At 44.8% G+C, this 24,909-nt stretch overlaps 1 protein-coding gene across 1 annotated transcript in view; it reads left to right on the top strand.

Moving 5' to 3' along the window:
* LOC139266840 (R-spondin-3-like) overlaps positions 1 to 24,598 on the top strand; it is a 116,197-nt gene extending 91,599 nt beyond the window's left edge. Inside the window, exon 5 of the mRNA XM_070884446.1 lies at positions 24,317 to 24,598. Coding sequence (XP_070740547.1) covers positions 24,317 to 24,522 — 206 coding nt within the window. The 3' untranslated portion in view covers positions 24,523 to 24,598. The remainder of the gene's footprint in view (positions 1 to 24,316) is intronic.
* The last annotated feature ends 311 nt before the right edge of the window (positions 24,599 to 24,909 follow it).

Raw genomic sequence — 24,909 nt, 5'->3', positions numbered from 1 at the left:
ACTCACCAAAGTTTATAAGCTCCAGCACAGCTGCGCACATTCTGGGAGATTCAATAGCTTGAGATCACCTTGGGTGGGTCACAGGACACAGGTGAGAAGGAGCAAATGATACGGGCCGAGCAGAAGCAGGAATCTGATAGTTGCCATCAAGTACTTTTAGAAATGCAACAACACAGTGATAATTAAGCAGTCGATAGGAAAGGAGATGAAGTAACTGGTTATGCTGGAATATATCAGTCAGATGTTTCATACATCTGTAGGCAGTACATTGATTGACAGTGCAGATGCTGTCTGTGCTAGAATGGAAGGAGTGGGTGCACAGACAACCTAGTCTGGCACTGGCATTGCCTACTCTGTGGTGCAGATTGGCTGCAGGTGTTCTTGCAGCAGATGACACGTCCCCAACTGGCTCCATGGTGACCTGAAGCCTGTGGAGCCAAGTGGCCTAGGGCTACATGCAGACCATGAGCCCTGGCATTCTGGTCTCAAAGCCTAGGCGCCTCAGTCCTATTTGCACTTAAATGGATTATTTACTGGTTTGTTTTGCTTGAATGTTGTGGGCCTGGGGGCTTAAAAATATATTTTTTATTAGCACTGTTGCCCCATTGGTGGATAAGTCCTAAATCAGAACACCAAGGCTGATTAGGATCAGCAATTAGAGACATGCAAATTAATGGGATCATGGATTGGAACTTTATATGTAGCTCCTCTGTGCAGTCCACAGTGACAAAAACTTGGACTCCTCTAACTTCAAGCAAGAAATAAAGAAGTGAAGATTTAACTTTAGAAATACTGCAATTGAAATGCTTTCCAGGCATCTCCCAAACAGCAAGGTAGCAGTGACTTGCCAAAGGGCACATGGTAGAGCTTCCAGTTAGATGCAGTGGCATACCATAAGGTAATGTAAATGTTGATAATACGCAACATCATCACAAATTTATCGTCTTTAAGCAATTTTCTGTTCTGCAGAACTCTTGGAAGGATTTGCTGTCCTCTCAGTTTCTTCATGATACTGGGAATAATCCAGCTGCCTCTTTTGTTCCTCTACTGAAGAATGAAAATAGACTTTGAAAATATTTCCCTACTATCCCCTTTAAATTAGGACTTCATGCAGCTTCTCTTTAATGGGTGATTAGAATGTGTGGAAACACCATTGCATGGCAGCTCCATCCCTTTCATCAGAAAGTAAACCAAGCCTGCTCATGGCCTTCACTAACATGCTGTGTGCATGTTTAATAAGACTCCTACTCAACAGGAGTGTTATTGCCATTGACAAACAGCCCCAACAGAAGTGCATAGGGCATATTTTCAGCAGGGACCAGGCAGTAAGGTTAGCTGCACAATTTCCTGACCCCATTCACCTGAATCAAACCAGCTATACCATCCAGCAGCAAATTCACTCTGATATATCCCCAGCCCTCTGATAATGTTGTTCTTGGGGTGCGCGGGGGTGAGGGGGGGGGGATATTTCACAGAGCATGAAAGCTTAAATTGCCTTTAACTTTTGGGGTTTTTCCCTTTCCTTGGGGAACCATCTGAAACCTAACTCTGTTAATATTCTGCAGTAGATATCTGTAAACAATCTGATTGAAAATAGGCCCAATTTAAAACCTGCGAGCAAATAGGTTTTCTTGCAATTCCATTTAATAATGTCCTGCATTACAATTAATTTGTTTAAAGCACATTATAAATCAGAGTGACAGAAGCCCTTTGTAAGTACAGTGAACTATAGGTGATTTCACCTGAAAGTATGTCCATCTTAGACCTATTGATTATTTCTTGTCCAGTATCCTTTCACTGGCTGCAGCCAGTCTGCCAGACCGTGATGAGGAAACTCCTGGCCTGGGAGTCCACTGCCCCCCCCGCCCCCCCCCTGCTATGCCTCCTTTGACTTGGGTGACCTTGTTTGGGGCAGATGGAGGCTCCTTCCCATATGAGGCTTCACGGAACCTGTGGAAAAGGCCAGGGTCTGAATTTGCTGGGCCCTGGCCTAATTTCCGGCCATTTTGCCACACTGCTGTCAGATAAATAGTGGGAGTGCACCGGAAGGACGACAGGCTTCCGGCCCCAGTATGTTTTTGGTGTAGTTTGGAATGTGTAGTGTGGTTGTAGATGTTATTTTAACTACAGTTTTCTATGCCTACATCTGCTTTATTGTTACTTTGTATCAAGTATTGACATTTAACTACAGTTTCAACTACTTTATTTTACATTGAGTGATATTTGGTAACAAGAGACCAGCATGATGCAAAGTTAACTTTACTTTGGAGTCTTCACAGCACCCTACTGCCTGTCAGACAGGTGGACATTTAATAACTTCCTGCTTCAAGTCCATAAACAGTGATGACTTTAGAAATTATTATCATAAAAAATAGATTGTAACATTGGGTAAGTCCTAGCCAGAATGTCAAAAGTAGTAAATGTAAAAATGTTTACACATGAGCCAATGTTCTGTTGTTGCCAAATGCACTCTGCAGTAGAAGTAGTCAATTCAGCTACAATCAGCACTGGTTCAATTATTAAGTCCCTTCTACTGAAATTCACAGTAAACTTACTTGTCTCCATTGGGTGAGTTTCATCACTTCTCAGCAATGCTAGTGGCGAGAGTATATTATGAGATACGACACCCCTAGCAGAAGGAGGCAAGAACTAACAATAGTCATTTGACTTCCTCCTCTTGAATCACTGGCAAATCAGAGTACTATAGGTAGTGGTCACAGGGAAGTTCAGAGCCTTGGAGTGTGCTGCCAATGATGAGTGATATGCAAGGGTAAAGAAAGTAGAAGGACGTCTTATCTTCTTTAAGGTCTGTTCTTATTTCCTTTCAAATTGTGCCTATTTGTAATGTGTATTATTTACAAATAACTAACAAAGAACATTATCAAGTAGAATTTGAGGTATATGTAAAACTGGAATGTTTTTCCTATGTATTCTTTAAATTGTTAATGTAGCAATAATAGTATGATATAACATAACATTATTAATAAATGATTTTGCTTGGGTATTCAATATAAACATAAACATTCTGCAACCAATCTATATATTTTAAATAAACAAAATTATTTTTCACCATAATTTTTCAAAATGCAAGTAAAAATACTCAGTCACTCTTCAAAAACAGGATTCACAATTTCTTCATATCACAAATTTAAAAGCAGTATTTCATTCAGTATAATACAATGTGACCCATATATCCAAGTTTGCTGATGATACAAAGCTAGTTGTAAGTTGTGAGGAGGATGCAAAGAGGCTTCAAGGGGATATAGACAGGCTAAGTGAGTGGGCAAGAATGTGGTAAATGGAATATAATGTGGAGAAATGTGAAGTTATCCACTTTGGTAGGAAAAATAGAAAAGCAGAGTATTTTTTAACTGATGAGAGATTGGGAAATGTTGGTGTTCAGAGGGACCTGAGTGTCCTTGTACACAAATCACTGAAAGTTAACATGCAGGTACAGCAAGCAATCAAGAGAGCTTTTATTACAAGTGGATTTCAGTGTAAGAGTAAAGACGTCTTACTGCAATTATATAGGGCCCTGGTGAGACGACACTTGGAGTATTGTGTACATTTTTGGCCTCCTTACCTAAGGAAGGATATACTTGCCCTAGAGTGAGTGCAACGAAGCTTCACCAGTCTGAGTCCTGCAATGGGGGATTGTCCTATGAGAAGAGATTGAGTAGACTAGGCTCTAAATTCTCTGTAGAGTTTAGAAGAATGAAACATACAAAATTCTTACAGGGTTTGACAGGGTAGATGCAGGGAGGATGTTTCCCCTGGCTGGGGAGTCTGAACCAGGGGTCACAGTCTCAGAATAAGGGCTTGGCCATTTAGGACTGAGATGAAGAGAAATTTCTTCACTCAGAGGGTTGTGAATTTTTGGAATTCTCTACCCCAGAGGACTGTGGAAGCTCAGTCATTGAGTATATTCAAGACAGAAACTGATAAGATTTTTGATATTAAGGAAATCAAGGGATATGGGGATAGTGCAGGAAAGTGGCATTGAGGTAGAAGATCAGCCATGATTTCATTGAATGGCGGACCAACCTCGAGGGGCCAAATAGCCTACTGCTCCTATTTCTTATGTTCTTATATGATAAGATCACACCTATCCAGACCATACCTTAGATCATAATGCTGTCTATCCCAACACTTGTCATCTCTTAAATTATTTTCCTCTGAGATGCCACAGACAGGATCTTTTCCAGTCACTTTTAAGATATATTGGAAGTGGCAAAAAGACAAATTTTACTCTTGATTTTCTTCAGTTGTATCAAAGTGACTAAATAGAAATAAGTTGTGTCTGATGATGATTTGTGTGTGAAATTCAGGAATAGTCTCCTACAATGTTCCAAGTGTGGTGGCTAACAAGCACTCTGCATGTGGCTTCTGAAAGCATTTCATGTGTTGGTCTGCCAAGATTTCGCGTTTGGTGCCCTGGAGTGTTTCACAGATGGTGACCAGTAGTGCTGTTGCACATGGTGTGCAGCAGTGTTTCTGTGTAAGGTGACCAATAAAGATTCATTTTAACTTTCGGCGGTGGTGGAGTACAGGCAGTAGCAGATCAGCCACCCATTATATACGCTGCCTGATAATCCTTTCTATTAACTTCAAGAGAAATGATATTAGGGCGGGGTGTATAATGGGCACAGCGTATAGTAGATGCACGATCTGCTACCACCCATTTTCCACCACTGCTGTAAGTTATAGCAGCCCTATGGGTGTTTTTTCATATGATATTTAATAGAATCTTACACACAATTCTAAGCATGTTAATGTTGGACATCAGACATGGAACACTGTTGGGCATAAAACATTGTCAAAGACCACATGCAAAACACTTGGCACCATATTTGAAACCCTGTCATAGAATTAAATTGCTGCACAGTCGGAGCCTATCTGGCTCACCGTGCCTCCACTGCAGCTATATCTTTAACCAGAGCGGTTTATTCTGATTTCCCTGCCTTTTTCCTGTATGTTTTCATATTCTTTTTCAAACACTTTTCCAATTCTCTCTTAAATTGTAGTTTCAGTAATCAGTATACTTGACTATTCCAACGCACTCCTGGCCAGCCAGCCATCTTCCACCCTTCATAAACTTGAGGTCATCCAAAATTCTGCCGCCCGTGTACCAAGTCCCATTCACACATCACCCCTGTACTCACTGACCTACATTGGCTCCTGGTTAAGCAACGCCTCGATTTAAAAATTCAGCGCCATAACTAAGATTGCCTATTACCACCTCCGTAACATCACCCGACTCCGCCCCGCCTCATCTGCTGAAACCCTCATCCATGCCTTTGTTATCTCTAGACTTGACCATTCCAACGCACTCCTGGTTGGCCTCCCATGTCTTCCCTATGTAAAATTGAGGTCATCCAAAACTCGAGCTGCCTATGTCCTAATTCGCACCAAGTCCTGTTCACCCATCACTCCTGTGCTCGCTGACTTAAATTGGCTCCCAGTCAAGCAATGCCTCGATTTTAAAATTCTCATCCTTGTTTCAAATCCCTCCATGGCCTTGCCCCTCCCTATCTTTGTAACCTTCTCCAGACCTACAACCCTCTAAGATATCTGCGCTCCTCTAATTCTGGCCTCTTGCTCATCCTCGATTTTAATCGTTCCACCATTGGCGGCTGTGCCTTCAGCTGCCAAGGCCCTAAGCTCTGGAATTCTCTCCCTAAACCTCTCCGCCTCCCTAACTCTCTTTTCTCCTTTAAGACGCTCCTTAAAACCTACCTCCTCTTCCCTAATATCTCCTTATGTGGCTCGGTGTCAAATTTTGTTTGATAGCGCTCCTGTGATGCACCTTGAGATGTTTTATTACGTTAAAGGTGCTATATAAATACAAGTTGTTGTTGTTGTGGGAAAGCATTCCCTGCTCTAATAAAGTGAAAAAAATTCTTCTAGGATAATCTTGAGTCTCTGCCCTGTGCCATAGATTGTGAGAGTGAAGGCCGTACAGTTATTAGCATGTTCTAAACTCTAGGATGTGTTGATGCCTTATAACATATTCTAGAAATATAGGGCCCGAACTTGGTCAAAGCCAAGGACCGCCCAAGTGCCCCCGCTCAAAGGACCACCGATGGCCGCCGAGAGACCAGGCGGTACTTTGGCAGGAAGATTCCTCTGAAAGAGATGGCAGTACCACCCGGCGGCAAAATAACGGCTTACACCGTCAATCTGGGCAACAGCGGGTGGGAGTTCCCAGTCTCGCCGGCAAATGTGATTCTCGCCAAAGTGCTGCTGAGGATTGAGTCAGGCCCAGGGGGTGGGGGGGGGGGGGAGACCTAAACATAAAAATCTTTTTAAAAAGCACTGGAACATACAGTGAATCCAAACAGATCAATCGCTGGCAATTTTTTTTTTTTAAGATGTTCACCAACATTTTTTTGCAGATGTTCACCAACCTTCTTAATTACCATTGGGGTTAGACCTACCTCCACGCAACGGTCCTTCCCCCTGCTGCCGCCAACTCCCGCCGACTCCCGCCTGCGCCAATATGCCAGCTCGGTGGACGGGAGGACACTTGCGTGACTTGGCTGCCAGCGGGCGGTTCCCGGCGGTACTCCCCTCCCACCGGCTGAAGACCTGGAGGAATCTGTCACTGAGGGGAGAGCGGCGAAAAAACTCGGCAGCAGCCGGCGGCAGTGGGCGGTAGGGCCACCAATTTCGGGCCCATAAGGATTGAAATTGTTCCCACTGGTATTTGAAACAAAACAAGTTAACAAATGCATTGAAGTAATGCATAGAGAAATTTTGAACTAATTGCAGATGTATTTGTTACAAGTACAGGTAGAGTGTCCGAAATCCGGAGTTTCAAAAACCGGAATGTTCCGAAAACTGGACCGTGCAGATCGCATGAGTTCGATGTCCGGAATCCGGAAATCTGTTTTTTGGTGAAAGCGCTATTTCGATTCTTGCATGCCGGCGGTCTGTTCCCCAGCGGTACCTAAAAACCGCCAGCACAAGACTTCTCCGTATCAATAGTAATCCAAAACAAGGTTAAGCATAATAAAACAATTTTTTATTGAATCACCCCTGCAGCTGTTGTCCCTGGCATTATCAAGATTTGAATCACCCACAGTTGCTGTCCCTGTCTCCGAAATCCGGAAATACCCGAAACTCGACCCAGGGGTTTACAGATTCGGGACGTCCGATTTCTGTTCCGAAATCCGGGAAAACCAGAATGGCCTCAGTCCCGAGGTTTCTGGATTTCAGAGGTTGTACCTGTACAATAGACATTTGACGTGCGATAATATTGGAATTTATATTAGTGATTTTTATGATTACATAATTTCTACATGTAATGAAAATATTAATATCACATTGTAAAAGTTGAGGCTGCAGAAACTATTGCATCTACTAAGCATAACTTGCAATTCAGTTTATAGAGTGGGCAATTACTGCTGTTGTTTTCACCTGATGATTTTGTTTAGTTTTCAACTAAAATTAAAATGTAAAAAAATCTGTAATAATACACAGAACATCTTCTGAATAATTCTTTCAAATGCATGAATTTAAATTTTAACTTTATCTTTCATCTGCATAAATGAGCAAGCCCTTCGACTGAGCAGTAGGTACAAGGATGATTAAGTGTTTCGAGGCAACAAGTGCCCCACGAGTGTGGCCAGCCTTAGGCAGCTGGAGAGCTGGGCTGGTAGTCATCCATTCATAATATGTAAAGACCTGGTGGCTGTCTAGACAGTTAAGTGAAGGGAGTTGGATCTTACTCTAACTGTGGACAGGAATAAACAGGTTCTTGTGTTGCAAGTGTGCTACCTAGTGGAGCACTTAGAATCTGGGATAATAATTGAATTCAAGGTTGTTATTGCCACCAAAGAAACAAAACATCTGAACAGCCTCTGAACCATCTCTAATGCAGCGCCGTTGTTAACTATGCATACACGGGTGAACAAATAACTGCATACAGTTAGATACCACTGCACAAAGGTAGGGTTCAAGGCATTCTTCGTGGCTGCTGCAGGTTGTTCAGAGCCAGGATCATGGTTAGTCGCAGCAGGGAGGTGGTTTGGAGTTTGCTGTGTTGCTTCAGTAGGTAGTTGGGGATGGGCTGTCGATTCTCTGTCATCTTCCTGGGGCGGAGGAACTCATTAGGGGTGGGAGGGGGTGGTGAAAGGGTGTCGTCCAATGGGCCATTAAAGAGACCTGCATTATTAGAACCTTTTGATGCTCCAGATTTTATCCTTCATATGTGCTTCTATGCATGTATGATGTAGTATATTGTGTATTGTAACTAGTGTAAATATATTTTTTGGTTCAGTTCTATAGATCTGTGTGTTTCTGCATTCATACTTGGATGCAAATACAGGTTGAGCCTCCCTTATCTAAAAGGCAGGTAACGATAGGCCAGTTAGTTTAACATTGTAGTGGGGAAAATGCTTGAAGCTATCATTAAGGAAGAAATAGCGGGACATCTAGATAGGAATAGTGCAATCAACTAGCCATCTAATCCCTCTGGTGGAGCGCGCCGACCGACTGTCTAATCCCTCCGGCGCAGCGCACCGCCAACTGTCTAATGCCTCCGGCGGAGCGCACCGACCGACTGTCTAATTCTCCGGTGGAGTGCATGGGTTTCGTTAACACATTACTGATGAACCGTGTTCCCTGAATAGGTGTCATGCTGCAGCTCAGCAGATCTGAGCTGCTGCAAGATCAAATGCCCAGAGACCAACCTGGCCAGCAGGAAGTTAGGGCTGAGATGGGTGAGTGCCGATTGCAGAGGGGGGAGCCCAGAGCCGCAGTGGCCTATATTATTCTTGTAAAGACGAGAGAAGTATGCAGTCAGTCCTCAAAATCTGACCCCCTTAGATTCCAGTTTGCATAGATTAATGAGGCGCCTGCCTGAATCAGTGGTGGTCAGTCAACTATCTCGATTTTAACTCTGCTATTACCCAGTTTCTGCTGGGAAGAGGGAGTTAAAGTTGGCCCTGTAGTTACTGTTGTAATGCTGGGAATCACAACAACTAAAAGAGTTGTAATGCTGGGAATCACAACAACTAAAAAGAAATGTTGTAGTGATAGGGGACAGTATCATTACGGTGATAGATAAGAATCTCTGCAGCCTAGAGCACGAGTTCCAAAGGCTATGTGCTTGCCCAGTGCCAGGGTTAAGGACACCTCCTCTGGGCTGGAGAGGAACTTGGAGTGGGAGGGGGAAGATCCAGTTGTCGTGGTCCACGTAGCTACCAACGACATAGGTAGGACAAACAAAGAGGTTCTGCTGAGAGAGTATGAACAGCTAGGGGCCAAATTAAAAAGCAGAACCACAAAGGTAATAATCTCTGGTAATAATACTTGTGCCACGAGCAAATTTGCATAGGATAAATAAGGTCAAAGAGTTAAACATGTGGCTCAAAGACTGGTGTGGGAGAAATGGGTTTTGGTTCATGGCACCAGTACTGGGGTAAGAGGGAGCTGTTCCTTTTGGACGGGCTCCACTTAGATCGTGCTGGGACAAGGTCCTGGTGAATCGAATAACTAGGGCTGTAGAGAGGGCTTTAAACTAAGTAGTGGGGGGGAGGGTGCAGGTGAACAGAAATTTTAAAAGTCAAAGAACAAGGAGAAGGCAATAGAGCAGGATAGCACTGGGGGAAATGAAAACCAGAGTGTGCCAGGAAGGGACAGAATGTGTAAACATAAATGTGAATCAGAAAGTGGGGTCAAAGCAGGGAAAAAGGGTAAAAAAACAAATGTAAAAGCTCTTTATCTGAATGCAAGTAGTATTCGTAACAAAATAGACGAGTTGACGGCACAAATAGATACAAATGGGTATGATCTGATAGCCATTACAGAGACGTGGTTGCAAGACGACCAAGAATGGAAACTAAATATTCAGGGGTATTTGACAATTCGGAAGGACAGACAGAAAAGAAAAAGGGGTGGGGTAGCACTGTTAATAAAGGATGAGATCAGTGCGTTAGTAAGAAACGATATTGGCTCAGAAGATCAAGATGTTGAATCAGTTTGGGTGGAGATAAGGAATAATAAGGGGAAAAAGTCATTGGTGGGCATAGTCTATAGGCCCCCCTGACAGTAGCTATACTGTTGGATGGAGTGTAAATCAAGAAATAATGGAGGCTTGTAATAAAGGAACGGCAATAATCATGGGTGATTTTAACCTTCATATTGATTGGACAAAGCAAATTGGCCAGGGCTGCCTTGAGGAAGAGTCCATAGAGTGTATCCTGGATAGTTTCCTTGAACAGTATGTTGCGGAACCAACCAGGGAGCAGGCCATCTTAGATCTGGTACTGTGTAATGAGACAGGATTAATAAACGATCTCCAAGTAAAGGATCCTCTCGGAATGAGTGACCACAACATGGTTGAATTTCAAATTCAGATGGAGGGTGAGAAAGTTGGATCGCTAACCAGTGTCCTAAGTTTAAATAAAAGAGACTTCAAAGGTATGAAGGCAGAATTGGCTAAAGTGGACTGGGAAAATAGATTAAAGAGTGGGACGGACAGTTGACGTTTAAGGAGATATTTCATAACTCTCAACAAAAATATATCCAATGAGAAGGAAAGGCTGTAAGAGAAGTGATACCATCCCTTATTTCCTTAGTTAGCCAGAGATGGTTATCAAATTGAAAACAAGGGCATACAATGTGGCCAAGACTAGTGGGAGGCCAGAGGATTGGAAATTTTTAAAAGCCAGCAAAGAACAACTAAAATACTAAAGAGAGGGAAGATAGATTATGAAAGTAAACTAGCACAAAATACAAAAAGATAGTAAGAGTGTCTACAGGTACATAAAAAGGAAAAGAGTGGCTAAAGTAAACGTTGGTTCCCTGGAGGATGAGACTGGGGAATTAATAATGGAGAACAGGGAAATGGCAGAGACTTTGAAGAAATATTTTGTATCCGTCTTCACAGTAGAAGACACTAAAAAATTCCAATAGGGGAGAATCAAGGGGCTATAGGGAGGGAGGAACTTAATGCAATCACTATCACTAAAGAAGTAGTACTCGGTAAAATAAGGGGACTAAAGGCAGACAAGTCTCCTGAACCTGATTGCTTGCATCCTAGGATCTTAAAAGAAGTGGCTGCAGTGATAGTGGATGCATTGGTTGTAATCTAGCAAAATTCCCTGGATTCTGGGGAAGTCTCAGTGGATTGGAAAACTGCAAATGTAGCACCCCTATTTGAAAAAAGAGGCAGACAGAAAACAGGAAACTATAGATCGGTTAGCCTAACACCTGTTGTTGGGAAAATGCTGGAGTCCATTATTAAGGAAACAGTAGCAGGACATTAGGAAAAGCATAATTCAATCAAGCAGAGTCAGCATGGTTTTATGAAAGGGAAATCATGTTTGACAAATTTGCTGGAGTTCTTTGAGGATGTAACAAGTGGGGTGGATAAGGGGAAACCAGTGGATGTGGTGTATTTGGATTTCCAGAAGGCATTCAATAAGGTACCACATAAAAAGTTACTGCACAAGATTAAAATTCACAGGGTTGGGGGTAATATATTAGCATGGATAGAGGATTGGCTAACTAACAGAAAACAGAGAGTCGGGATAAATGGGGCATTTTCCGGTTGGCAAACAGTAACTAGTGGGGTGCCGCAGGGATTTATATTAATGACTTGGATGAAGGGACTGAGTGTAATGTTGCCAAGTTTGCTGATGATATAAAGATGGGTGAGAAAGCAAATTGTGAGGAAAACACAAACAATCTGCAAAGGGATATAGACAGGCTAAGTAAGTGGCAAAAATTTGGCAGATGGAGTATAATGTAGGAAAATGTGAGGTTGTCCACTTTGGCAGAAAAAACAGAAAAGTAAATTATGATTTAAATGTAGAAAAGTTGCAAAGTGCTTCAGTACAGAAGGACCTGGAGGTCCTTGTGCATGAAACTCTTTTGAGTTTACCTGAAAATAAACATAAACATTAAAACCATGCCACCCGCCTGGGTGACACAGCAGACATTTTCAAGGCCCCTTTTTTTTTCTTTTATTTTTGGTTTTTTTTGGGGCGCTAAAATCAAATTTTTTCCAGTGCCCCCTATAAAAGGGGAGGGGGACACTAAAAGCACCGGCAATTAAAACAAATTAAACTTTAAAACGTAAAATCAAATTAAAATTTGGTTGCCGGGCGTGATGATGCACTCCAGTCCCTCCGGTGCCCACCTCTCGCGGAAGGCCGCGAGCGTACCGGTGGACACCGCGTGCTCCATCTCCAAGGACACCCTGGACCGGATGTAAGAGCGGAAGAGAGGCAGGCAGTCAGGTTGAACGACCCCCTCGACCGTCCGCTGCCTGGACCGGCTGATGGCACCCTTGGCCGTGCCCAGGAGCAGTCCTACGAGGAGGCCTTCGGACCTACCCGCTCCCCTCCGCACAGGGTGCCCAAAGATCAGGAGAGTGGGACTGAAGTGCAGCCAGAATTTCAGGAGCAGCCCCTTCAAATAATAAAACAGGGGCTGCAACCTTGTGCATTCCATAAAAACATGGAACACGGACTCTTCCAGACCGCAGAAATTGCAGGCGGCCTGGGAGTCCGTGAACCGGCTTAAAAATTTGTTGCACGGCACTGCTCCGTGCACCACCCTCCAGGCCAAGTCCCCGATGAATAGTGGGAGGACCCCTGCGTAGAGTGCCCTCCATCGGGGACCCCCGCCTCCTCCGGACGGCAAGATGGTACGCCATGGCGTATCCGGACGGCCGGCGAGGATGGCAAAGTTGAGGGTGTGCAGGAGCAGCCCGTACAGGAAACCCCTCCGCGCGGAACTGAAAGGCACGGTCCTTGTGCATGAAACTCTTTTAGAGTCTACCTGCAAAACATAAACATTAAACTGTGCCACCCGACCTGGGTGACACACCAGACATTTTTACAAGGCCCTTTTTTCCTTTTTTTGGTTTTTTTTTTTGTGTTTTTTTTTGGCACTAAAATCACAATTTTTCCGGTGCCCCCTATAAAAGGGAAGGGGACACTAAAAACACCGGCAATTAAAACAAATTAAACTTTAAAACATAAAATCAAATTAAAATTTGGTTGCCGGGCGTGATGATGCACTCCAGTCCCTCCGGTGCCCACCTCTCGCGGAAGGCCGCGAGCGTACCGGTGGACACCGCGTGCTCCATCTCCAAGGACACCCTGGACCGGATGTAAGAGCGGAAGAGAGGCAGGCAGTCAGGTTGAACGACCCCCTCGACCGCCCGCTGCCTGGACCGGCTGATGGCACCCTTGGCCGTGCCCAGGAGCAGTCCTACGAGGAGGCCCTCGGACCTACCCGCTCCCCTCCGCACAGGGTGCCCAAAGATCAGGAGAGTGGGACTGAAGTGCAGCCAGAATTTCAGGAGCAGCCCCTTCAAATAATGGAACAGGCGCTGCAACCTTGTGCACTCAATAAAAACATGGAACACGGACTCCTCCAGACCGCAGAAATTGCAGGCGGCCTGGGAGTCCGTGAACCGGCTTAAAAATTTGTTGCACGGCACTGCTCCGTGCACCACCCTCCAGGCCAAGTCCCCGATGAATAGTGGGAGGACCCCTGCGTAGAGTGCCCTCCATCGGGGACCCCCGCCTCCTCCGGACGGCAAGATGGTACGCCATGGCGTGTCCGGACGGCCGGCGAGGATGGCAAAGTTGAGGGTGTGCAGGAGCAGCCCGTACAGGAAACCCCTCCGCGCGGAACTGAAAGGCACGGTCCTTGTGCATGAAACACAAAAGGTTAGTGTGCAGGTGCAGCAAGTAATCAGGAAGGCAAATGGAATGTTGGCCTTTATTGCAAGGGGGATAGAGTATAAAAGCAGAGAAGTCCTGCTACAATTGTACAGGGTATTGGTGAGGCCACACCTGGAGTACTGTGTACAGTTTTGGTCTCTGTATTTAAGGAAGGATATAATTGCATTGGAGGCAGTTCAGAGAAGGTACACTAGGTTGATTCCAGAGATGAGGAGGTTGACTTATGAAGATAGGTTGAGTAGGTTTGGATTATATTCATTGCAGTTCAGAAGAATTAGAGGTGATCTTATCGAAAGATATAAGATAATGAGAGGGCTTGACAAGTTGGATGCAGAGAGTATATTTCCACTCATAGGGGAAACTAAAACTAGGGAGCATAGTCTCACAATAAGGGGCCGCCCATTTAAAACTGAGATGAGGAGGAATTTCTTCTCTCAGAGGGTAGTAAATCTATGGAATTCTCTGCCCCAGAGAGCTGTGGAGGCTGGGGCATTGAATAAATTTAAGGTGGAGATAGACAGATTTTTGAGCGACAAGGGAGTAAAGGGTTATGGGGAGCGGCCAGGGAAGTGGAGCTGAGTCCATGATCAAATCAGCCATGATCTTATTAAATGGTGGAGCAGGCTCGAGGGGTCAAATAATCTACTCCTGCTCTTTTTTCTTCTTGTCGTCATCTTCTTCTTCTTCTTCTTCTTGAGAAGTGAGAAAAGTTTCACCAGGCAATAATCTTTTTTTCATCCCGGGAACTTCAGCTTGAGCACTAAATCAAGAACTACTACTTGTCTTAGAGTGCTAACGTGTGTGAGATGAGCAGTAGTGGCAGAACGCTGAAGAATGTTCAGTGCAGTGCTGCCAGCCTCAGAGGTTCCTTCCCTTGTTTAAAGGGAAGGACTATTGCCGCGTTGCAAGATTCTTCCTCCTATTTCTGTGGGGTCACAGGACCCACACGACTTCCATTACAGCCCAAGCATTCTCAGAGAATGGAGGGCTGAGGAATCACACAGCAATGTGCCATCAAAAACAATCAGCAAGCACCAGACTGGTGCGAAGAATAAAGTTTCCCTACCTGACCACCACTGCCTTTAAATATTGCTCCCCACGCGGGAAGCCGAGGTGACGAAGCCTTCTGTTGCTGCCATTGTTGACGCCCAGCGTTGCAGCAGGGGACGGGAATGAATATCATATCTGGGGCGGTAATGGGGAGCTGCGCACCAGATGACCTCACGATCTACAGGGCACAAGAGAGCGAGGCGGTAAGTGCTAGCACCAGCGCAAAACCACCAGGGAACTTCGTGGGCGTTGGTGAATTCGGTAAACCCTTAGCGCCCCATTACCACCCCCCGCAGGCGCTAACGTGAGGTGCAAAGCTGCCAAATTTCTTCCCCTGAATCAGAATTTGGTAGGCCAAGTTAAACAGAAAGGGACACCTAGATATGGACATGAGTCTGCAGATAACTGACCGCACGGCACGGCAGAGTCCAAAACCTGGTGTCCTCTTTCACGGCTTCTGCTGCAGGAGATAGTTGGGAGGAGAGTTGCCTTTTGTGTCATCCATAGCACTAACCCATAGGTCAGCACTGCAGCATGCCTGCAAGAAGGTGCAGGCCGCAACTGACCATTACTGTCCCTCAAGTCCTCTGCTACATGGTAGCTGCAGGCGTGCTTACAGGAAATGGCGCAGCTTGGCATCTGCTCCTTTGCTGACCCAGACCCTGAGGAGACAAGTCCCCATGCTCATAAGAATATAAGAAATAGGAGCAGGAGTAGGTCATTTGGCTCCTCTCTGCTATGTAATAAGATCATGGCTGATCTGATCTTGGGCTCAGTTCCACTTCCCTGCCTGCTCCCCAGGTAGGTTTGCCAAGGCATGTTATTCCCAGGTAGGTTTGCCAGGGCCTACATATATCATTGGTGGCCTCTTGGCTGATGTAAGGAAACAGGCAACGCTGGCTCCTGATTACCCTTTTACGCCTTCTTTCTTGCAGTGCCACATATGACATGACATGCTGTGATTGCATGCTTCTGAAGAACCTGTCAGCAGCATGGCTAGTCAGGCATTCACATCCTATTAAGGTGTCACCGAGGGTTTGCCAGTATAATTTCCTTCGGGACAAGAAGCCTTCACCAACATGCTGATTAAATAAGGTAACGCCACCTCTCTCTGCAGATGCAGGGGTGCAGGTGCCGCTAGGAGGACATGTAGCAGCTCTCGGGTAGCTGCCTGGCATCCATGCACAACAACTCTTTTTCCTCTGAACATGTCAACTATTGAAAACCCTCTGGAGCTCAGGGGAAATTAAAAAAATTACAATTGGCACAAAGTCTCAGGGAAGCCTAAGTGGCAATTGGAAAAAAACACAAGAAGGGCCTTTAACAGGTCTGAAATACTTATCTGTAAAATCTCAAGGCCTCTGAAAGGGTCTCCCAACTGCAGGTTCGACGGAATCCTTTCCACCAGGTTTTATTGACGTATTAGGGACTCAGTGTCCAATACACTCACCAGCTGGAGAGGGAGCGGCATTCTTCCCTGACCCCTTTCACATATGTTAATGAAGCTCCCGCCTGCTTCAGACAGCAGCTTCATATGCCCACCCCAGGCCTGACTGGAAGATTCAGCAGAGCCCAAAATCAGTAGAAGACTAGTGGCGCTGATTTCTCAATCTCTATCACCTTGTTAGCTCCCTGAATCAGGGTGAATGAAAATCGACTCCAATCTGTTCAAATTATCTCCATAAAGATCCTTGAGGCTGGGATATACTGATCACAATGCTGAAAATTCATAGAGAGTAGTAGCAGCTTCAGATTGCAAAAATAGAGTAAGTGAGCCATTAAACTGGAGTGACTTGTGGCTGAAGTAATGAGGAATGCAGCCAAGTTATTTGGCACGGGTATCCAACATGCTAAAACTAGTGTGTCCTTCAAAACCTGGCAGCAATTTTCATTTGCATGAATGCATGGTCAGAAGTGCAGACACAAAATCCAGAAAGGAGTTCAGAACATGATGCAATGACCTAAAGCCGAGGGGTATGGAGAAACTGGGATAAACTAAGTGCAGCTTGGCACGAACTGGCCAACATTGATTTGTTAGCAAGTCTGTGTGCAGCTGAGCTCTATTTTCTTTACATGAAGTAAGCATTAAGACTACCTCACCTTTACATCCAACACCAATATGCCTCAAGTGACAAGGAAGGCCAGAGCCCTCTGAATCTTGGTATGTCCACATAACTGTATTGTTAAAGGTAGCTGCATGTCTTTTTTCACTTTCTAATCCACACATCATTTATAGGCTTTGTACAGTCAGAAACTGTTCAGAGAATCTCTTGCACATTTCTTTAATGAAGACTTCTTGGGGGTTAATTTCCTCCACTTGGGCATGGTAATAACTTGAATATAGAAATAGAGGCAGGTTCAGCTCATTGCAGGAGGCGTGCGCTCCACCAGTCTGATGCTTAGGTGGGAGTCACTTGGGCATCGGACAGGTGCCTGAGTGCTCTCATTTTGCTCCTGAAAAGCACCACACATGAACTTCCTCTTCTGGTTTTTCTGGTGTCTGCAACCTGACTAATCTGTATCAATCGGGTAGAGAGGGGCTCAGCTCAAACGACACAATTCTTTCCAGGATCTGAAGTTGAGAGCTGCGACATAGCAAACGGGATCCATTCAGACAAACAAAAGAAAATTAAATAAATGAATGATAAATCGATAAATATCAGGTACTATAAAGTACTATGGATCACCAACTAAAAGTATTATTTACTTTATCGAGAGAGTGGTGAGAATGTGGAACTCGCTACCACAGGGAGTGGTTGAGGTGAATAGAATCGATGTATTTAAGGGGAAGCAAGATAAGCATGTGAGGGAGAAGGGAATAATGCTGATAGAGTTAGATGAGGAAGGATGGGAGGAGGTTCAAATGGAGCATAAATGCCAGTATGGACTGTTTGGGCCGAATGGTCTGTTTTTGTGCTGTATATTCTATGTAACGACTGTGCCTGAAGTGAATCTATTAATGTAAATAATGTCAATGAATTTCGGAGACCATTGCACCTAAGCTGAAGTTCAGGGGCAAAAACCTGAGACAACTGATTCCAGAGTTTCTGTTTCAGTGCTGTCTGACTTAAAGGATGGGTTGATATTGCCAAGAGAAGTCTTTATTTTTGCCCTTGTTGCAGAATGCTTTTGGTCTTTTGACTTACTGATGGCGATTATGTTTACTACGGTGTCACACCCACCCCGGCCTTATTTGGAGGCAAATGGGGGGGGAAACAACCACAATCCCCCTTTACAGTTGCTGAAGTTATTCCCCTCGGCCTCTCCGGATTCACATAGATCTGTTTCCCTGTCGCACACAGTAGGATCCCTCCTCACCCTGACCAGGCACCTGCTCAATGTCACTTGGAATATAAAGATAAACCTCAAAGTCAATCCAGTGCCCTCCTCCTATTCCTGCCGTATCGTTCTTCACACCTACACTTGTTTTCCCTGTTCCTCCACCAGCTGCTTAGTACCACAGTGCCACCCTCTTACCAACTTCCTTCAAGGCAGATTGCAGCGGCACCTGGACGGCTATTTGGAGTGTTGCTGCCAGACCAGCCAAGATACAGCAGCATAAATTTGTTTACTGGGGACACCAGCTTTAAGTAAATGTGAAGACCATCAACGCAGCTTCTCACACACATACATTCATTTAAAAACTCACCTTTCTTCATCAGAAGTTGTGCACAGATTAATCTTACCCCATTATCTGCAAAAACAATCTTCTCTTTCTCATTTGGTTTTAATTGTGCCTGCCCCTTTAATGGTGCTGGTGCTTTAAAAGCCCAGGATATGCCCAGGCATTCTCTGTTCTTTATTGCTGCAGTTAAAATTGCACCACCAAGGCCCAAGAACAAATTTGACCTCTCAGCTCCTGGGTCTGGTGGAGTGTACTTCTGGGGTGCTCTGTACTAATTACTCCCAGACAAAGCCGGAAGAGGAAGATCAGCACGAACTGCAGTCTAACCAATAATTTGTACTGATTTTTTGTGTTGTATTCCCTATTTGTTAAAGCTAAGGGGGCTGAAATTGCCCTCTGCCACAAACGGGGCACCGTAACCGTTTTGTAAGTATTCTTGTCCACCCCAATGCATGGGGCGAAGAATCGAGTGAAATTCAGGACTTTTTTTTCCCGGAAGCAGGGCGGTGTTCCAGGCGGGTGCGGGACAGAAGTGCCGTTCTGTCAACTCGGTCACCACTCTGAGTCAGTTAAAGGGAAGGGCCGCTGCGAGCTCTGCAGCTACTTTAGTGGCACTCACTGGGCCAGGGAGGGTTTCAGCCAGGCCAGCAGCTCGGTACCCAGCTGAACCCATGGCTGCCATTGTCGGGCCAACTTGAGAGTCCTTTAAGGGGATGTGCCCCCTAGCCACATGCAGCTTCCCACCGGGGAAAGCTGTCGGGGGCACCGAGTGGCGGCCGATCTGCTCTCGCAGGGCAATTTCCCACACTGGGTGGAAACGGGGTCGGCGTCAGTCGGTAAGGGGTTCGGCGTGTGCCCAACGGAGCAGGCAGATGGCCGGGGAGGTCCCATACACCACTGCAAAAATAAGGGAGGACAATTTTCAGAATGGCGGCCCCTCCGCGCCAACCAAGCGGTGAGTCCTTACCGACCCATGGCTGCAACTCTTATAAAAAGGGGCAATTTTGGCCCCAAGATCTCATATGCAGAATTATGTAAAAGGACAAGTAGTAGGAGAGGAGCAGATAAGGTAAGATATTATAGGGGCGTAAGAAAATTCAATTAGAGAGGAGGTGATGAATATGAAGAAAAGGATTTTAAAAAACATTTTTCTCAGGATATCGGCAGCATTTATTGCCTATCCCTAGTTGCCCTTGAGAAGGTGAGCTTTTTCCTTGAACCATAACAGTCCATATGGTGAAGGTAGTCCCACACTCCTGTTAGGTAGGGCTTTCCAGGATTTTGACCCAGTGACGATGAAGGAATGGTGATATATGTCCAATTCAAGATGGTGTGTGACTTGGAGGTGATGATGTTCCCTTGCAACTGCTGCCCTTACCTTCTAGTGGTGCAGTTGGGGGTTTGGATGGTGCTGTTGAAGAAGCCTTGGCAAGTTGCTGCAATCCTGTAGATTGTATATATTGCAGCTACTCATCATCGTCATCATAGGCAGTCCCTCGGAATCGAGGAAGACTTGCTTCCACTCTTAAAAATGAGTCCTTAGGTGGCTGTACAGTTCAATACGAGAGCCACAGTCCCTGTCATAGGTGGGACAGATAGTCATTGAGGGAAAGGGTGGGTTTGCCGCATGCTCTTTCCACTGCCTCGGCGCCCTCCCGGATGCACTTCCTCCACTTAGGGCGATCTTTGGCCAGGGATTCCCAGGTGTCAGTGGGGATGTTGTACTTTTTCAGGGAGGCTTTCAGGGTATCCCTGTAATGTTTCCTCTGAACACCTTTGGCTCGTTTGCCGTGAAGGAGTTCCGAGTAGAGCACTTGCTTTGGGAGTCTCATGTCTGGCATGCGAACGATGTGGCCTGCCCAGTGGAGCTGATCAAGTGTGGTCAGTGCTTCAATGCTGGGGATGTTGGCCTGGTTGGTGCATCTGTCCTCCGAGGGGATTTGTAGGATCTTGCGGAGACATTGTTCGTGGTATTTCTCCAGCGACTTGAGGTGTCTATTGTACATGGTCCATGTCTCTGAGCCATACTGGAGGGCGGGTCTTACTACAGCCCTGTATACCATGAGCTTGGTGGCAGTTTTGAGGGCCTGGTCTGCAAATACTCTTTTCCTCAGGCGGCTGAAGGCTGCACTGGCGCACTGGAGGTGGTGTTGAATCTCGTCGTCAATGTCTGCTCATGTTGATAAGAGGTTCCTGAGGTATGGGAAATGTTCCACGTTGTCCAGGGCCACGCCATGGATCTTGATGATTGTGGGGCAGTGCTGTGTGGCAAGGACAGGCTGGTGGAGAACCTTTATCTTACAGATGTTTAGCGTAAGGCCATGCTTTCGTACGTCTCAGTAAATACGTCGACTATGTCCTGGAGTTCAGCCTCTATATGTGCGCAGACGCAGGCGTCGCCCGCGTACTGTAGTTCGACGACAGAGGTTGGGGTGGTCTTGGACCTAGCCTGGGACGGTGTAGGTTGAACAGGTTCTCACTGGTTCTGTAGTTTAGTTCCATTCCAGCGGGGAGCTTGTTGACTGTGAGGTGGAGCATGGCAACGAGGAAGATTGAGAAGAGGGCAGCTACTGGTGTGCTGATGGTTGAGGGAGTGGATGTATATGCTGGTAGATGGGTTGTCGATCAAATGGATTGCTTTGTACTGAATGGTGTTGAGCTACTGGAGTGTTTTTGCAGCTGCGCTCATCCAGAAAGCTGGAGAGTATTCCATCACATTCTGACTTGTGTCATATGGGTGGTGGAGAGGAGACTTTGGGGAGGCAGGAAATGAATTGCGCACCTCCGACTTGCTCTAGTCTCCATGGCATTTATATGGCTGGTCCAGTTGAGTTTCTGGCCAATGGCGACCCCAAGATGTTGATGGTGATAGATTTGGTAATGGTAATGCTATTGATTATCAAGGGCAGGTAGTTAAACTCTCTCTTGTTGGAGATGGTCATTGCCTGTGACTTAAGTGGCACGAATGTTACTTGTCACTTTCCAGCTGGATGTTGTCTAGGTCTAGCTATATTCAGGCATGGCTTGTTTCATTATCTGAGGAATTTCTAACAGAGCTGAACACTGGAATCATCATCAAACAGCCCTATTTCTGACTTTGTAATGGAGGGAAGAAGGTGAAGATAGTTGGGCCTAGGACACTGCCCTGAGGAACTCCTGCAGCGATGTCCTGTGGTTGAGATGGTTGGCCTCCAACAACCACAACCGTCTTCCTTTGTGGTAGGTATGACTCCAGCCAATGGAGAGTTTTTCCCATGATTCCCATTTACTTCAGTTTTATTAGGACTCCTTGATTTCTCACAGTTAAATTCTGCCTTGATGTCAAGGACAGCCACTCTTAACTCACCTCTGGAGATGAGAGTGACTGATTCCTGAGGGGAGGATGGAGACAAGGACATGGATTGCAAATGACATGAGAGAGATGAGGACAGGCGTTGCAGAGCAAGTGACACCTAGGGGATCCAACATGGGTGAAAGAAATGAAGATGGGGATTGCCGACACGATGAGGAAGAAAGATGATCATGAGAATTGTAGAAGGGATGAGGATAGGGATTGCAGAAGGGATAAGGGAGATGATGAAAGGGATACTCAAATGGGTAGAATAGATAATTGCAGTGTTAGGGAATTAGTACATACTATCAAACAATGACTAGACTCAATAGTATGATCATCATCCTTCAAGGCATAGTGGGTTTCAGGACTTTAATTTGCCAAGAAGCACTTGATCATTAATGGCAAAATATGATGACTCAGCATTCAGTAGCCTCAGGTGTTTCTAATCACACTGGAGGGTCTTCAAACTGTTCTAGGAAGAGAAATGGGGCCCAAGTTTCTGCTGAGGTTATGGCAGTAAGATAGCATAATCTGGCCAGGTGGGAAAAGAAAGTTGGGCATGGTGCCTGTTCATTGAGCAAGAAGTTTGGCTGATTTCCCCCCTCTCTAGTCTAGAGGCATTGAGGCCAATTCTAATACCCTGTACTCCAACATCAGCCTCAGTTAACTCAGCACAGAATACAGGGGTAGTCGAACTCTCTACCCCAAAAAGCTGTTGAGGATTGGTCAATTGAAAAGTTAAAAACTGAGATTGATTGGTTTTTGTTAGGCAAGGATATTAAGGGTTACTGAACCAAGGCAGGAAAATGGAGTTATGATACAGATCAGCCACAATCTAATTGAATGGCAGAACAGGCTCGAAGGGTTGAATGGCCTATATTCTGGACCAAGGACCGAACCTGGGACTGTATGGTTCCATATCATGCTATTGTAATATCAAATTTCTCATGTGTGAGGAAATAGGAATAGGAAATGTAAGGTATGAGGGAGTATGCATAGAGGGGAAAAAATTGGGGGGCAGGGGGAAATCCTGACTCCCAAAGGAATACTCGAACATCATATACACCAAAATGATGCTTTCACTGTACAGTCTTGAGTCAACTGTGCTTGCGGTGCTCATAGGAGTCTTTCTCAATGCACTATACACAGCTGCAGCTTCCTAAAAGTAAACTTTGAGCCTTACATTCTTGAAACAAAATAGAAGTATTGCAGGAGTTCAAAGCTGTTTCACAATGACTGCGATAGGAACATAGTTTGCGTAGTCAGAATGGAAATGGAAAAGAAGAAAGATGAAGGAAGCAAGCATTCCCCAGCTGATAAGATTCCGACGGAGGACAAAGACATATTGGCTACGACAAAAACCCTCCCCCTTTATCTCGACTACTCTAAATAGTTTGCAACGTACTAAAAGTCAGAAGTGCAATGATCTCAAGGTCCTTTTATCATCAATGACTAAAAAATGCCGAAATGCACCCGAGGGCCTCAGGATGCGCCATTCATTGTGTTTAACATCTTTTTTTTTGTTTTTTTGTAGTGCAGCTGTGAAATGTAATATCATCATTATAAGAAAATGTCAAACAATAACTCTGTGGCTATGTCTAAGTTTCGTGCTTTGTTGATTAATGATCAAGGTATTTGGGTTCTTTTTCCTTGAGATGTGGGTCATTTTTTTCAACTTTTTAAAATGATCTGACAGCTGTTCACCAAAGTTTTATTTTGCACTGTATGATTTGAGGTATACCTGTATTTGCAAACAATTACTTTACAATACAAATAATATTTAATATCTTTTTACATACCTTTTTTTTACATAAGGAGAAAGGGCATTTTATTCTTGTTCACTTCTTCTACACCTTTCCCAGCTAGGAAGGGGTTTGGGGGCGGAGGCAATCTGGCCTAAAACTGCTTCCGCAGCAGCTCTTCATCCAGCCACTAGAAGATATGTATATTATAAATAACAACAAGTGTAGAGTAGGGCTACTGTGATAAGTTACCGATCGGGGATGTCTTAAGGTAATGTAGTTAGGATGCACATTAGCTAAGCTCATTTTTAGATACTTGAGTACGCAGGAGATGTTTTACCTCATATCCCAAAAGCCGCAGTCTATACTTGTTTATTAACAACGGCCACCACACGTTAAGAAAATTCACGCACGGGCATCCTCCACCCTTCAAGATGTAGTTTGGGATCTGGAATATTAGATCCTTCTTTGAAACACCTGTGAACTCATCCCTTTTTGGCATGGAAGCAAGTCATCCTCGCTTCGAGGGACTGCCTATAATAATGATGATTAATCCATTGGCTAAAATGTACTTAAAGAATTGAGATGTGCAACAACTATGATGCAGACCAAAACAAATGCATTTAACTAGGTTAGGATGTGTGATGTAGGATTTAAGACTTGATAGGTATTCTAAAGTTTTACTTGATTTGCATTTACCTTCCTCAGGATAGGAAATGGGTTCATGTTAGAGCAGATTCTTCATGGTCTGATAAAGGAACAGGCTGGACATACCTATACTTTTTCTCATTCTATGTATTCTTGTGTTCTAAACTTTCAACTGTATTATTGGTACTTAATCTGTGCACTTTCATTTTAGGAAATAAGGGCAAAGATAAGAAAAATAGATCAAGGAAAGAAGGCAATAAAGAAGCGACGCAAGGCAAACAAGCTAAAGATAGCAATAGGGGCAAAGAAAATAAAGACAACAGAGGAGAACGAGTAAGGAAAGAAAAGCCTGAAAACAAGAAACGAAGAGGGCAGAATAAGAAACAGATACCCACAACAGTGAGCACTGTCCATTAAAAGCCTCACTTGGTTGCTGAGATTTCTGATGCTGCTATGTATTAACAAGCTAACCTATAGAGGTGCACTGTATAATGGATCCAGCGCTGGATTCCTACTTCTAATCCTTATTCCTGACCTTCATGGACACTGCTAATCATTTCAAGGACTAAAGTTGAAGCCGAAAGTGTAGATATACCTAAGTTTATACAACATTATGCATAATTAACCCCTGCCCCACCAAATAAATTAGAACTCCTGATGGTTAGCACAACAAATATCGTGACTAACCCTTTAAGGGTTAAAAAAAGAGCCAATTATGCTGGGAAAAACAATTTCATTTTAAGGGAAGTCTTTAGCTTCTGCGCGGAGATTCCTCATCAAATGTGATATGCATTTGTGCATGTT

Source organism: Pristiophorus japonicus, chromosome 7, assembly GCF_044704955.1.
Source record: "Pristiophorus japonicus isolate sPriJap1 chromosome 7, sPriJap1.hap1, whole genome shotgun sequence".
NCBI classification, from domain to species: domain Eukaryota; kingdom Metazoa; phylum Chordata; class Chondrichthyes; family Pristiophoridae; genus Pristiophorus; species Pristiophorus japonicus.
Note: the sequence above shows the minus strand (reverse complement) of the source record. Positions and strands in the feature narration are given on the sequence as shown.